This window comes from Accipiter gentilis, chromosome W, assembly GCF_929443795.1.
Source record: "Accipiter gentilis chromosome W, bAccGen1.1, whole genome shotgun sequence".
Lineage (NCBI taxonomy): Eukaryota > Metazoa > Chordata > Aves > Accipitriformes > Accipitridae > Astur > Astur gentilis.
The window spans coordinates 33,485,639-33,500,900 of NC_064918.1; the positions used below are offsets into that span (position 1 = coordinate 33,485,639).

Consider the following 15,262-nt stretch of genomic DNA (forward strand, 5'->3'; position numbering starts at 1 on the left):
TATATTTACTAACTCCCTGTTAAGCCTTGCAAAATCCAGTCGCTGAAACTTAATTTATTGTTTTAATTCTTTTTACAAAAATTATCTTTAAAGATTCTAGAGCAACTTAAAACCTCTACTTGAAGTACTTATTGTTTTAACTTTAAATAACTTGCAGATGAAGGATTCACCTTCAATCCTTTGAAAATAGAAGTTTTTGTACAGACTCTGCTCCATCTAGCTGCGAAGTCTTTCAGCCACTCCTTCAGTGCTCTGGCTAAGTAAGTGTGGTACGTGCATTATTTTGGGGCTTACGGAACCATTTCATTCTGACAGTGAAGTGCCTGATAAAATAACTCATCTACAGGTTTCAGTAACATTTTAGATGCTGCACAATGTGATGTGATGATGTGTTTTGGCCAGAAGCAGTAACACTACTAAAAGGAAGGTAATGTGAAAACTAGGTTACATAGCTGAATGGAGTTATTAACAAGACCATACACATCTTAAGCATGTTGATTGCATTAGGGTGAGGATTCTGTCTACTTTAAGTCTCTTGCAAGTATAATGGTACATATCAATTTGGGGTTTTCCTGTTGTCATATCTGGGCATATCAGTGTTCTTCACCTGAGCATGACTGAGTACATCCTTGAATGTCTATGATTCTACCAGTAGCCCTGTAGGGGTTCTAAAATAGAGACTGTTTGGTACTCAGTCACTGCACAGAAGCAATTAGGTCTTTCCTGGAGTTTAATGTTGGCAGAAAGCGTGAGAGGAAATGTACATCTGTGCAATATTGTAAATGTCTGTTATTGAAATAAAAACCCAAAAATCTTTGTAGCGCTCTCAAATGCAAATGTTACTCCTGAAATTGAGCAGAAATAAATCCCCTTGTACCCTTCATTGTAGCCTACAAAGATGTCCTTCAACCCAGCTCTCACCTCGCTTTTGTTACTAACAAAAGGTATTGTGCTATGAGTTAGTTGCCTGCACAAGCATGCTGCTGTTGGGTTGTGCTGTTGTGTTAAATCGATCAATAACATGCAGGTTAGTTGGTTTAAAAACAAAACAAAACAAACGGGGGAGATCATTTGTGTGGCAGTTCATCAACTCATTAAGTGTGTAGATATTTCTGTATGTGACTCCTAATTCTGAAAACTTAATCTACCTAAAATATAAAGAGAGTTAATAGGAAGTCTTAAGTAATCTAACAGGTGTGGTGTGTTATGATTCTTTGTGCATACTATTGCAAAGTCTTGAGAAACACCCACTGTGTAATGAAAAATATCCTAGCTAGTGTCTGGATTAGCTACTTGCAAATCTATTACATCCTCTTTATGACAGTTTCTAAATCAAACAAATGAGGCAGTCTATACTTTCCTTTGAAAGAGGAAAGTTATTGCTCAAGCCATGGGTTCTCTGTTTTCAGTGTCATTTGCATTACTGAACTTTATTTAGACTTACAAAGTCCATGAGACAAAGAGCTGTTACCTGACTGGAAGAAAAGTTGGAGCTGAAAATGGTCACAGTGCAGCAGATAGCTTATTGCCTGTCCTGGAGGTGCTTGCAAGTGCTTGACTGCTTTGTGATGCTAATGAATTTTATGTTTAGAAGACCCCAAAGAATAATGGGAGAGGAGTACTGCTGCAGCTGTCTTTAAAATGTACTTACTGTAGTTTGCCTTGCTTTTTTTTCTCTCATATCAAGCCTTACCTATTCTTCCTTAAATATCTAACAGCACATTATGCTACTAGTAGCTGAAGTGCTGGGAAGTCACCTTAGAGTGGATCAGGTGGTTTGTTTCTTTGCTGTGTATTCTGTATTCCAAAGACTGATGCATATTTAAATGTACAAAGCCATATAGCATATGCATGGGGGGAACCTTTCTTAAACCCTTTTGGCTGGCTCCATCTGTGAGTTCACAAGCATAATGTACTTTGGAGCATCACAGAGAAGGAACAGCTGGTAGATTAGTTCATTTTAAAATTAATCATTTGCTGAGTGTCCTGAGGAGCAAGTGATATTGCTTCATGTTGAGTGACTGCATACCTCCCATGACAGTATCATGTCTTCTACAGTGTGTTGCAACAACCAGTATGACTCAAAATCAGTTAAGTCAGTGGTTTTGGGTTGTTTTTTTTTTTAAAAAAATTAAAAAATCAACCCACAACTTCTTAAATATATCTAAGCAATATAAAATTTATTCTAGAATATTTTTGGAGTGCATGCTTTTAAAGACATGCTTTAACTTCTAGAGGATTTACTGCAACTGTTTAAGCAAAATGAGATGAAAATAACTTATTTTTGACACTGCATACTTGATGCTGTTAAAGTCTCTCAGTAGGAAAGAGGTGGCCATGTGTCTTACTGAATTATTTTCCTATTTATACAACTTTATATACTTTACAAATGTAACAGCTTGATTTTTGTCTGCACATGGAAGATTTATGATGATGGTTTATAACAAACGATGGTCACTAGCCTACAGTCAGTAACATAAGAAGCAGGACTCTGTGTATTCAGAGCTATAGTGGTTTCACTGCTGCATATCAACAGTGATATCCATAAGGTCAAAAAGAGCCATTTAAACTCTATAGCTATGTTACATAAACTGGGCTGTGAATACTGACATAGGAGTCAGCTTAACTCTACTGAAATAGATGCTCTCAGTGCTTTCCTCAGTAGGGGGGAGATTGAATAATAGTCTACGGTTGTGGAAACACCTATCAATAGGCAAAGTCCAAGGCACAAAAAGCAGCAAATTTCACTCTGCCTGCATACAGATAAGCACACCGAGCAGCAGAGTTCTCTCCTGCATTTAAAAGCATGAGAACTGTAGCCTAGCTTTGAGGAGTAAGTTTGTCCCTGAGGCAGGGTTACATTGCTTTTAGGAGTTGTCTTGTCTCTGCAACCTTTTAAACTCAGGACAGTTCTATTTGTCAGGGGGTAGCCTTTCCAGAATTGTTGCAGATTGGCCAAAAGAAAATGTTGGGACCATCTAAACCACTTACTATGTGTCTCCTGCTTCATTGCCCTGATCCTGACCCCTCCATTGACTACTTATATTTCTTTAAAGGTTTCATGAAGTATTCAAAGTACTTGCTGAAAGTGATGAGGGGAAACTCCATGTCCTGAGAGTTGTATACGAGGTTTGGAAGAATCATCCACAGGTAAGAGGATCAATGGCAGATATTTGTTGAAGTTTCCACTCACAGAAAGTGATTTTAAAATATAAAGCATTACAATTTCCTTTGTTTACTTAAAAATACTGTCTGTTGTCTATTTGTATTTAAAAGAATTGAAGTTGTGTTTACTACTGTTAAGTGACTTAAACTGGACATCAAATTTATTCTCTATCAGTGAGACTTTCACGTTAAAAGTTCAGTGTAGAAGACTTTCAGCTTTGTGCTACACTCTGGTTTACAAGAGAATAACTTAAAAAACAAACCCAATCCAACCCTGTTTTTCTTCAAAATTTCAATACTAGAACAGCGTTCTTGTGCTATATGCTTTTTAAGATGTAGATCTTGTAACACAGAAGTAGGCTGAAGAGAGAACCTGGTTAGTAGGTAAGTAGGCAAAAAGAGAGAACCTGGTTATTTAGCACTTGTGTGGTTTTTCACTAGCAATCACAATGAGCCACAAAGACCAGGTTGGAATCAGTGTTATGCACAAAGCAAGTAAACCTGCTCTCAACCAACATTCAGAAGAGATTTGTCTGTGACGCTACCATGGTTAAAGTTCATTCCTGAATCTGATGAAATAATGTGCTGAAAGAGCCATGAAAAATACCTCAGTTGTTTAAAACATGCAATTTCTTCACAGCAGTTGTTTCTCCATGTTGTCATTGTTTTATAAATGGAGATCAGTAAGAAACTTGTGTTCAATTTTTCCTGCATTAGTTATTTGGATATTTCTCCCTGGTGTGTTTGTAATATATGATATTATGTCTGGAAATGATTGGCGCCTCAGTTGCATGAGCCAGACTTCCAAAAGTAATCTCATTGCGTGCTGGAGAATCCTTGCATCTGCTACTCGGTCTAAGGCCCATTTTCTAGGGTTACTAAAAGATGACTTTTAATATTCTTAAAAGTAAGGTCCTGAAAGAGAAGTAAGATATTGTAAAATAGCTTCTTAAATAAAAGGATCAAAAAAACAGAGATTATATATATATATATATAAATTCCTACCTGAAATATCAACCTTTAAATTATGGATGGTCACAGCCTCAACTATTTTCTGGGGGCACAAAGGCTTTGATGTCATAAAAGGAAACTTTAACATCAAGATTTAATACTTTCACAAATTCCTATGTCTGTGTTACATGAAGGCTCAAACTAGGTAATCTGGATAATGCCAGGAAGAATTTCTTAAGACAAATGCATATAGGAAGCAATCTTGGAAATTGAGAAATGAGGCATGAGTTCTCTGATTCATTCTGTTACTTTAATTTTCTACCATAAATTGAGCTTTGTTACACTTCCCTATTCTATTTGAGAATGGATGATTATGAGAATAAATATGTTGCAGGTTGAGTTTCTTGGGTATTGCGGTATGGAGTACATGAATAATTAAGATGGGCCCTTTCTTCTGAATGGCACAAAGCTGTTCTAATCACAAGATAGTTTTTGTAGCTACCTGCTTGATTTTCCCACAGGCCTCATCAAGGTAGGGTCCTGTAGTAAATACTTTTATACAGTGCTGGTTTCATGCTAAAATGAAGAGGTCCTGCAGGAAAGAGCATATGGTTGTGGTTGGGGACCGTTGCAGTCCAAGGAGATTAGGCTAGCAGTTGCTGTTACCTTATGGTTATGTAACAGGAACATATCTTCTGGTTGGATATTCCAATGTTGACTATTGGGACTTGCTTCTCTGATGCCTTGTCTCAAAATTCAGTTCTTGTATTTTTGCTCTTGGGAATAGCAGAAGTAGTCACTTGAATGAAAACTGAAGTCATCACTCTCATGAGGAGTAAAGACAACTTGTTAAAATGTGAATGCATACTTGGCATGATTGATACAACTCCCCTAGTCTGAGCATTTTTAGGTTCAGCAAATGAGATGTCTGCTTTAAGCAGTACTAGCTTCCTAAAGTGTTTGAAATCACCCATTAGTTTGACTAATGTATTTGCAAAGTTGCATAAAACCAAACCTGACTCTGATAGCTTTTCATATAACCCAACACTGGTTGTACCTTAGCCCACAGTAATTTCACAGACTCCATGTTGCAGCAGGTAAACTTGACCATTTCTTGTGGTAGGAATGACCATCTTGTCTTTCCCAAAATGTAGATGATTGCTGTTCTTGTGGATAAGATGATTCGAACACAGATTGTTGATTGCGCTGCAGTAGCAAACTGGATCTTCTCTTCAGAACTTGCACATGATTTTACTAGGTAACAAGTGTGGAATTTCTGTCTTCAGTTCCTTTTTATCTGAATTTTTATTTTAAATGGTTAGAATCCTTTTTTTAAAAAAAACCCTTAAAATAATTGCAGTTTTTACTTTCATCATTTTGCTTTAAACTCTACATAAAATTGTGTTGCTTCCCTAAAACACAAGCTTTAATATTTTCATCTGAGCTGCAGCATGCATTTCTGTGTCCTGCAAAAAGCTATGCTAGCAAGATTCATGCAAGTAGCCTGTAAGTTTGCCAAAGTGGAAGGAGAAGCTCTAGGACCATTTCTGGGCAAGAACCATTAACCCTGTTGTATAGCTGCTAGCCTGGTGGAGTCTTGGCTTGCACCTAGGGCATGTATCCTGCATCACCCTCAGATATATTTACTGTGAGTTGGGAAAAATACTCAGACCTGGCAGTTTGATGCTAGTAGTGTTGCAGAATGATTCTGAAATAAAGTGCTGGTTTGGTAATTCAGTACAAAGTACAGGTAAGAAGTGAGTGATATGCTTTCTTAATATTGATGTTTGCTCACTCCAGTAGATGTCCTAGGTAATGATAATGATGAAATGTAAATTTCCCCCAGATCAGTGTTGTGCGCTTCTCTGTTTATTAGTTTAACTTGCTCTGTAGCAATAGAAAGTTGCCCTGTTTCTGATGGTTTCAATAAGAAGAGTTGAGAGTTACAGCAGACCTGTGTATTTTCTGTCTTGGAAGAGTGTGCAACTTACTGTTTTGGGTTCTGCATCTTTCCTAGGTTCTATGTCTGGGAAATCTTGCATTCCACAATTCGTAAAATGAACAAGCATGTACTGAAGATTCACAAAGAACTGGAGGAGACTAAGGCAAGATTGGCAAGACAGCACAGAAGAGTAATTTATATTTTTTTTTATACATATATTTGATATTAAGTAACCTGCAGGCTGTCACGTTTCAGACTGACATGCAATTGGTTCTTGGAGGGGCCGAATAAAAATACTGTCAGGAGGCATATCTACATGTGTTGCCATCTCTAGTACTAGGACACTAAAGTTGACACGTTTTTTGTATGTTTTTCTAAAGGCTGTTAGAGCCTGAGGATTCAGTGAAGTCTTTAAAGAAGTTCACGTGCATTTGCACCATTCAAGGTTTTTCTCGTAAGTTTTTGTTCCAACATGAGCTTCTTTCACTCTATTTTTTGAATCTTGGTTCCTGTTACATTACTGGGTAGCAATAGGAACAGTCAAATTCATACTCAAGTTTACTGTAGGTTCTGTTAGTTACTTTCAGATTTTACTAGTAAGGTAGTCATTTAGGACCTCATATCTTGTGTGGAGAAGTGCATGGAAACAGCCAGCTGTCATTGAGAAGCAGAGATAGTTGTTGCTGTTCTTTTAACAGGTGCTGCTGGATTCAGACAATTGCATCTGCCTTTTGCTTCTCTTGGATTTTATTTTCGAATGTCCTTGTATGACCTAGACTACTATTTACAGTGAGATGACTATCAAATATTTTTAGGCACATTGTGTGGACTCTTAAGTCCTAAGTGATAGTAGAAGCTTGTTATTCCTGGACAAGCATCTGCGTTACTGGGATTTTTTACTGCACTTGGGAAAAAAAGGTGCTTTCTGTGCCTTCCCCATCTGGGTGTTTTATGGCACCAAATACTTTCAGTGTCCCTAACCAGCCGCTCCAGTCTAATTAGTCCTTTTTTTAATTCACTTTTGGCTATTTTGGGGCTTCAGGTCTAAGTAACGATGCTGTAAAGTACGGTGAGAGTGGTATCTCCTGTAGCAGCCCCAGAGGGCAGGACCCAAGACAGTTTGGCTGACTAAAATATTTAATCCTGATATTGAATGAAGCCAATTTATAGAAATTATCTTAGTTTCATAGAAAGGAGAGTATTTCCTTGTTGATCTATGGTCTTCCAGTACCTGCACAAAACACTAGGCTACTTCTAAATCTTTGGCTTAGGTTAACATCAGAATTTGGCACAACATGGAACACATGCAAAAAAATGTCACCAGCACAAGTCATTTCCTATGAGCATCAACTGAAAGATCACTAGGACCTCATGGTTTGCTGATGTCAGTTCATCCCAGCTCTTTCAACTCTTTTCCTTGCTCATTCCTAGCAACAGCCATGGTAGTTGCTTGTCTCCTCAATTTATGTTCATCAGCAATTAACAAATGTTTGTGAGTATTGAAGAGCTATTCATTGATTTCACTGTGAGGCAAAGAGATTGTCTGGTATCATTCAATGGATATGCCTATGTTTTTGTTTCTGTACTGTCTCCTAGCTGCAGCTCTTGAGTACCCAGTGCTTTCAAGGGCAGTGTTATGCCATGAGATAACCTTTGTAAGTAAATGCCCTCATAGGACTGTGCTTTGTATTTGTAGCTAGAACAGTGTTGATAACACACCAATGTTTTGGCTACTGCTGAGCAGTGGGCCCACAGCAGGGAGGCTGTCTCTCCAACCCCCCCCACCCCCAAAGTCCAGTAGGCTGGGGGTGGGCAAGAGGTTGGGAGGGGACATAGCCAGGACAGCTGACCCAATCTGACCAAAGAGATATTCCATACCATATGATGTTGTGCTCGGCAATAAAAGCTGAGAGAAGGGGGGGGGGGCATTCTTTATTAAGGTGTTTGTCTTCCAAAGCAACCGCTGCGCGCACTGAGGCCCTACTTCCCAGGAAGTGGCTGGGTATCGCCTGCTGATGGGAAGTAGAGAACAGATTTTTTTTGTTTCCTTTGATTCCTCCCACAGACTTTGCTTTTCTTTATTAAACTGCCTTTATCTCAACCCACGAGTTTTTCATCTCATTTTCTCCCCCTGTCCCACTGAAGAGGGGGAGTGATAGAGTGGCTTGGTGGGCACCTGGCAGCCAGCCAAAGTTAACCCACCACAGTAAAATAGACAAAATATGAGTAGTTCTGGAAGCAGATGCTTTACCAGACTGCAGTTCCTCATTGAGGATGTAAAATATCAAATTTTGATGGCCCCAGTGCTAAGTGGACTGGCATGTTATGGGATGAGGCCAAGGCTTACCTGCCTGCTCCTAGGGGAGTTACACAGTGTCCACTGGTCCTTGAGCAGTTAGTCTAGGTTGTGTGTGTGTGTGTGTGTGTGGTATGATCCTGTGGTGAAGAAAATGTCAAAATTCTCAATTACTACAAATTCTCAAGTCCTTCTGCTTTAAATATTGCAGTAATTCAGAGTTGTCAGAGTAACTTTCAAGTTACTAGTTTGCATTCAAAAATATAAATTGCAAGTGTGATTTGCATACAGTAGGTGAGTTAGCACATGGCCCTATTTTTAAGTTGCACATACTCTTTTTACAAAAAAATTGATGTTTATACCTGTTAATTTATGGATATTATTGCAGAGAAACAACATTGTGAGACTGAAGCGATATCTGTAACTGAATGTATTGAATGTGCCTTACTCTACCAGATTCCCCCTTTCTTGCTATACATCATTTAATCACAGAATGATTGAGGTTGGAAGGGACCTCTGGAGGTCATCTGGTCCAATCCCCCTGCTCAAGTAGGGCCACCTGGAGCTGGTTGCCCAGGACTATGTCCAGATGGTATTTGAATATATTCAAGGAGGGAGACTCCACAACCTGTTCCAATGCTCAGTCACCCTCACAGTAAAAAAAGTGTTTCCTTATGTTCAGACAACACCTTCTGTGTTTCAGTTTGTGTCCATTGGCTCTTGTCCTGTCGCTAGACACCAATGGAAAGAGCCTGGCTCCGTCTTCTTTGCGCCTTCCCTTCAGGTATTTATATATATTGATTGATAAGATCCCCCCTGAGCCTTCTCTTCTCTAGGCTAAGCAGTCCCAGCTGTCTCAGCCTTTCCTCAGGAGAGACACTCCAGTTCCTTAATCATCTTAGTGGCCCTTTGCTGGACTCTCTCTACTATGTCCATGTCTCTCTCGTACTGGGGAGCCCAGAACTGGACACAGGGCTCCAGGTGTGGCCTCACCAGTGCCGAGTAGAGGGGAAGGATCACTTCCCTCGACCTGCTAGCAATACTTTGCTTAATGCAGCCCAGGATACCATTAGCCTTCTTTGTGGCAAGGGCACATTGTCGGCTCATGTTCAACTTGGTGTCCACCAGGACCCCCAAGTTCTTTTCTGCAAAGCTTCTTTCCAACTGGTTGGCTCCCAGCATGTACTGATGCATGGGGTTGTTCCTCCCCAGGGGCAGGACTTTGCACTTCCCCTTGTTGAACTGCAGGAGGTTCCTTTCAGCCCATTTCTCCAGCCTGTCAAGGTCCCTCTGGATGGCAGCACCACCCTCTGGTGTATCAGCCACTCCTCCCAGTTTGGTGTCATCTGCAAACTTGCTGTGAGGGTACAGTACACTCTGCCCCATCATCCAGATAATTAATGAAGATGTTGAACAGGACTGGACCCAGTATTGACCCTGGGGTACACTGCTAGTTATTGGCCTCCAACTAAACTTCGTGCCCTCTGGGCCCGGCTGTTCAGCCAGTTTTCAATCCCACTCACTGTCTGCTCACCCAGCCCATACATCAACAGCTTCTCTATGAGGATCTTATGGGAGACAGTGTCAAAGGCCTTCCTGAAGTCAAGGTAGGCAATATCCGCTGCTCTCCCTTTGTCTACCAGGCCAGTCATTTCATTGTAGAAGGTTGTCAGGTCGGTCAAGCATGACTTCCCCTTGGTGAATCTATGTTGACTACTCCTGATGACAGTCTTGTCCTTCATGTGCCTGGAAGTTGTTCCCAGGATTAGCTGCTCCATCACCTTCCCAGGGTGAGGCTGACTGGCCTGTAGTTCCCTGGGTCCTCCTTCTTGCCCTTCTTGAAGATAGGAGTGACATTTGCTTTCTTCCAGTCTTCGGGCACTTCTCTCAATCACCATGATCTTTCAAAGGTTATTGAGAGTGGCCTTGCAATGGCATCTGCCTGCTCCCTCAGTGCTCATGGGTGCATCCCATCAGTGTCTATGGGCTTATGTACATCCTTTTTGCTTAAGTATTCCCTGACCTGATCCTCTTCCACCAAGGGTATGTCTTCATTGCTCCAGACATTCTCCCTGGTCTCTGGGGCCTGGGATTCCTGAAGGCTGGTCTTGCTAGTAAAGACTGAGGCAAAGGCAGCATTCAGTACCTCGGCCTTTTCCGTGTCCTGTGCCACCAGGTCCCCTGTCTTATTCAGCAATGGGCCCACATTTTCCCCAGTCTTCCTTTTGCCACTTATGTACTTATAGAAGCCCTTTTTGTTGTGTTTGACCTCCCTTGCCAGATTCAATTCCATGTAGGCTTTGACTGTTCTAACATCATCCCTGTATTCTCAGACAACGTCTCTGTATTCCTCCCAGGTTACCTGTCTGCTTCCACCTTCCTTTTTGTGCTTGAGTTTGGCCAGGAGCTCCTTGCTCATCTACGCAGGCCTCCTGGCATTTTTGCCCAACTTCCTGCTCGTTAGGATGGACTGCTCTTGAGCTTGGAGGAGGTAACCTTCCAATATTAACCAGCTTTCTTGGGCCCCTCTTCCCTCCAGGGCCTTATCCCACGGGATGCTTCCAAGCAGATCCCTGAAGAGGCCAGAGTCAGCTCTCCTCAAGTCCAGGGACATGAGCTTGCTTTTTAACCTCCTCCCTCCTCAGTAGGTAGGGTTCCCACTTCTCCTTCTCTAATAATAGCTGCTACTACAGACTGTATCCATAATTGTGCTTGGATACAGCTCAAGGCAAGAGAGGTATTACCTTGAGTTGCTCCGAGGGTGTTTACAATTAATTGATGGTCATTTTCATCTATTCGTTCCCAATAAGGCAGAATGTCTGATAGGAGCCATTGACTTGCTCCTAATGCCAATAAAGATGATGTTAGTGGGTGTTCTAATTTGTTTCGGTCATCGGTAGCAGCAGTTAATTTGTTCATTAGGACTTCAGTGTCTATGCTGTTCAGTACTCCCAGTCCTGTTCTTAAGATACCAGTCACATATCTTTTTGGTCATTTTGAAGAGGTGAGAGTTCGTCCATGTAACCATGCTAGCCAGCCAGTGTAAGCTTCTCCCAAAAAGGCAGAACAATCTGATCTAATTGCTGACACATTAATGTCCAGTGCAAGTTCCACCCTTTTTAGGGACCAACTAGGATTAAAGAAAACTCACTGTTATCCTATATTTTTAATTATATAAGGGCCAGTGTTATAAATGTAAGGAGATAACTTAATAGAAGGCTGAGTTGGTGAGGACGGCTGCTTGATATCAATTTTGAATTGGAGGCTTAAAGCTGGAATGAAATTTGGAGTCTGCCCAAAGACACATTATAAGTGCTGAGCAGAATATAGTAAAATGATACCAACATTCATGCCCAAAAGGACAGGTATGTGTGTTATCAAGACCATGTCCTTGTTTTCCTTCAGCATAATCCATAATAATGCTTAAAACCATTGTGCACTCAGTGTGATTTTCAGTTTGGCATCCTACTGAAATGATGTCTCCTATTGTTCCCTTTAAAGATGGAATCTGTTGATCCTTGTCTTTGTTTTTTATAATCCACTCTTGTCTATGAAAGGCAATGTCATTATGTAACACTACTGCAGGTAAATTTAGAGATTTAGTGGAATAAGTGTCGGGTGCAAATTCATTAGAGCCTATATAAGCATTAACCCAGGGCCACCCCATCATATACAAATTCCATATTTTGCACATGTCAATCCTAAATTTAATCATCAGTTCTACTCTACAGTGGGCCCATCCGCACATCACAAAACCAGGCTGTACTAAGGTGAAATTGTACCAACAATCTAGGTTGTCATAATCACAAAATTTCATGTCTTTTCTAGTCCAAGTGGAATCAGCATTATAAACAGTCATTTCTGTCAGTTTCCAGTGGGTAGATTAATTGATTACTCGGCATCCTACTTTAATCTCTTCTCCTGGTGAGCCTCGGAGTAGGGGAATGTCGTGGTTTAACCCCAGCCAGCAACTAAGCACCACGCAGCCGCTCACTCACTCCCCACCATCCAGTGGGATGGGGGAGGAAATCAGAAAAAAAGTAAAACTCCTGGGTTGAGATAAGAACGGTTTAATAGAACAGAAGAGAAAAAACTAATAATGATAATGATAACACTAATAAAATGACAACAGTAGTAATAAAAGGATTGGAATGTACAAATGATGCGCAGGGCAATTGCTCACCACCCGCCAACCGACACCCAGCCAGACCCTAAGTGGCGATTCCCTGCCCCTCCCCCACTTCCCAGTACCTAAACTAGATGGGACGTCACATGGTATGGAATACACCGTTGGCCAGTTTGGGTCAGGTGCCTTGGTTGTGTCCTGTGCCAACTCCTTGTGCCCTGGCTGGGCATGAGAAGCTGAAAAAATCCTTGACTTCAGTCTAAACACTACTGAGCAACAACTGAAAACATCAGTGTTATCAACATTCTTCGCATGCTGAACTCAAAACATAGCACTGTACCAGCTACTAGGAAGACAGTTAGCTCTATCCCAGCTGAAACCAGGACACCCAGCCAGCAACTAAGCAACACGCAGCCGCTCACTCACTCCCCCCCATCCAGTGGGATGGGGGAGAAAATCAGGAAAAAGAAGTAAAACTCCTGGGTTGAGATAAGAATGGTTTAATAGAACAGAAAAGAAGAAACTAATAATGATAACACTAATAAAATGACAACAGTAGTAATAAAAGGACTGGAATGTACAAATGATGTGCAGGGCAATAGCTCACCACCCGCCGACCGACACCCAGCTAGTCCCCGAGTGGTGATTCCCCGCCCCCACTTCCCAGTTCCTATCCTAGACGGGACGTCACATGGTATGGAATACACCACTGGCCAGTTTGGGTCAGGTGCCCTGGTTGTGTCTTGTGCCAACTTCTTGTGCCCTGGCTGGGCATGAGAAGCTGGAAAATCCTTGACTATAATCTAAACAATACTGAGCACCAACTGAAAACATCAGTGTTATCAACATTCTTTGCATACTGAACTCAAAACATAGCACTGTACAGGCTACTAGGAAGACAGTTAGCTCTATCCCAGCTGAAACCAGGACAGTATCCACCCCTTATTCTATGCCATTGATGACATGCTCAGTTCCCATACCTTTAGTTACATCCTGATTAATCATCACCACCTTTCCATCCTTTCGAGACATATGAACAATGATATATATATATGTATACACACACAGAGATATCATTCCTTTAGTTCATGAGTTATGTTCATAAAACATTTGTTGAGTTCATTTAGTTTCCGACTCTGGGCTCCATCTGTCATACCAGTCTGTCTGGGCAGGAGGGATGGTTCAAAGTCCTCTCAGTCGGTAGAGCAGAATTGGGCTTCAGTGTGGTGTGACGAGCAGATGACATTTGATGCAGCAGGATGGTGTGCAGCATTGGATTGTTGCATGCTGGAGTCAGTTCTGGTTCCATCACTACTGTGCTTTGCTCAGTTTTATCACAGTTCTTTCTTGCTTGATCCAAATGATTCTTACTATAGTACTATGGGTATAGCATATAACAATTATAGTAATAATAACATACAGTAGCAGGGTTATATAGCAGCTAATATCATACATTTTAATTCTGGCTATTCTCACCTAAAATCAAATCCCCTTGAGGCACACATCGGACTTCTCCATCTTTTCGCATCATCCACCAAGTGCACCCAGGCCCTTGAGCAAAAGCAATCCCACAAATGGGTTTACCTTTGCCTGAGGCAGGAGTAACCCAGACTGTTTTCCCTAACATATTTTTCATGTGCACTACAGGGACTTTATCCCCTTCTACAGTATGTAAAAATTCTGATTGGGCAGGGCCACTCCGATTGGCAGATCCTCTGGTGTTGACTAACCAGGTGGCTTTTGCTAGATGTGTATCCCAATGTTTGAAAGTTCCACCCCCCATTGCTCTCAATGTAGTCTTTAACAGTCCATTGTATCGCTCAATTTTCCCAGAGGCTGGTGCATGTAGGGGATGTGATACACCCACTCAATGCCATGCTCTTTGGCCCAGGTGTCTATGAGGTTGTTTTGGAAATGTGTCCCGTTGTCTGACTCAATTCTTTCTGGGGTGCCATGTCACCACAAGACCTGCTTCTCAAGGCCCAGGATAGTGTTCTGGGCAGTGGCATGGGGTACAGAATATGTTTCCAGCCATCTGGTGGTTGCTTCCACAATTGCAAGCATGTAGCGCTTGCCTTGGCGAGTTTGTAGGAGTGTGATATAGTCAATCTGCCCGGCTTCCCCAAATTTATATTTTAGCCATCGCCCTCCATACCACAGGGGCTTTAATTCCTTGGCTTGCTTAATTGCAGCACATGTTTCACATTCATGGATAACCTGCGCAATAGTGTCCATGGTCAGGTCCACCCCTCGATCTCGAGCCCATCTATATGTTGCATCCCTTCCCTGATGGCCTGAAGTATCATGGGCCCACTGAGCCATAAATAGCTCACCCTTATGTTGCCAGTCCAGGTCCACCTGAGACACTTCAATCTTGGCAGCCTGATCTACCTGTTCATTGTTTCGATGTTGTTCAGTGGTCCGACCCGTGGGTATGTGAGCATCTACATGACGTACTTTTACAACTAAATTCTCTAGCCGGGACGCAATATCTTGCCCAGAGTGTGGCAGCCCAAATAGGTTTACCTCTGCGCTGCCAGTTGCTCTGCTTCCATTGCTGTAGCCACCCCCACAGGGCATTTGCCACCATCCATGAGTCAGTATACAGATAGAGCACTGGCCACTTTTCTCTTTCAGCAATATGTAATGCTAACTGGATGGCTTTCACCTCTGCAAACTGACTCGATTCACCTTCTCCTTCAGCAGTTTCTGCAACTTGTCGTGTAGGGCTCCATACAGCAGCTTTTCAGCTTCGATGCTTTCCCACAATGCGACAGGACCC

The 15,262-nt window shown here is 41.7% G+C and overlaps 1 protein-coding gene across 2 annotated transcripts in view; it reads left to right on the forward strand.

Annotated features, from left to right (window-relative positions):
* Positions 1–15,262, forward strand: part of LOC126035457 (nuclear cap-binding protein subunit 1-like) — a 73,612-nt gene that overhangs the window by 33,547 nt on the left and 24,803 nt on the right. For both annotated transcript variants that reach the window (XM_049794066.1, XM_049794065.1), the window contains 4 exons: positions 158–260; positions 3,057–3,150; positions 5,271–5,374; positions 6,134–6,248. In XM_049794066.1, the coding sequence (XP_049650023.1) occupies positions 158–260; positions 3,057–3,150; positions 5,271–5,374; positions 6,134–6,248 (416 nt within the window). The remainder of the gene's footprint in view (positions 1–157; positions 261–3,056; positions 3,151–5,270; positions 5,375–6,133; positions 6,249–15,262) is intronic.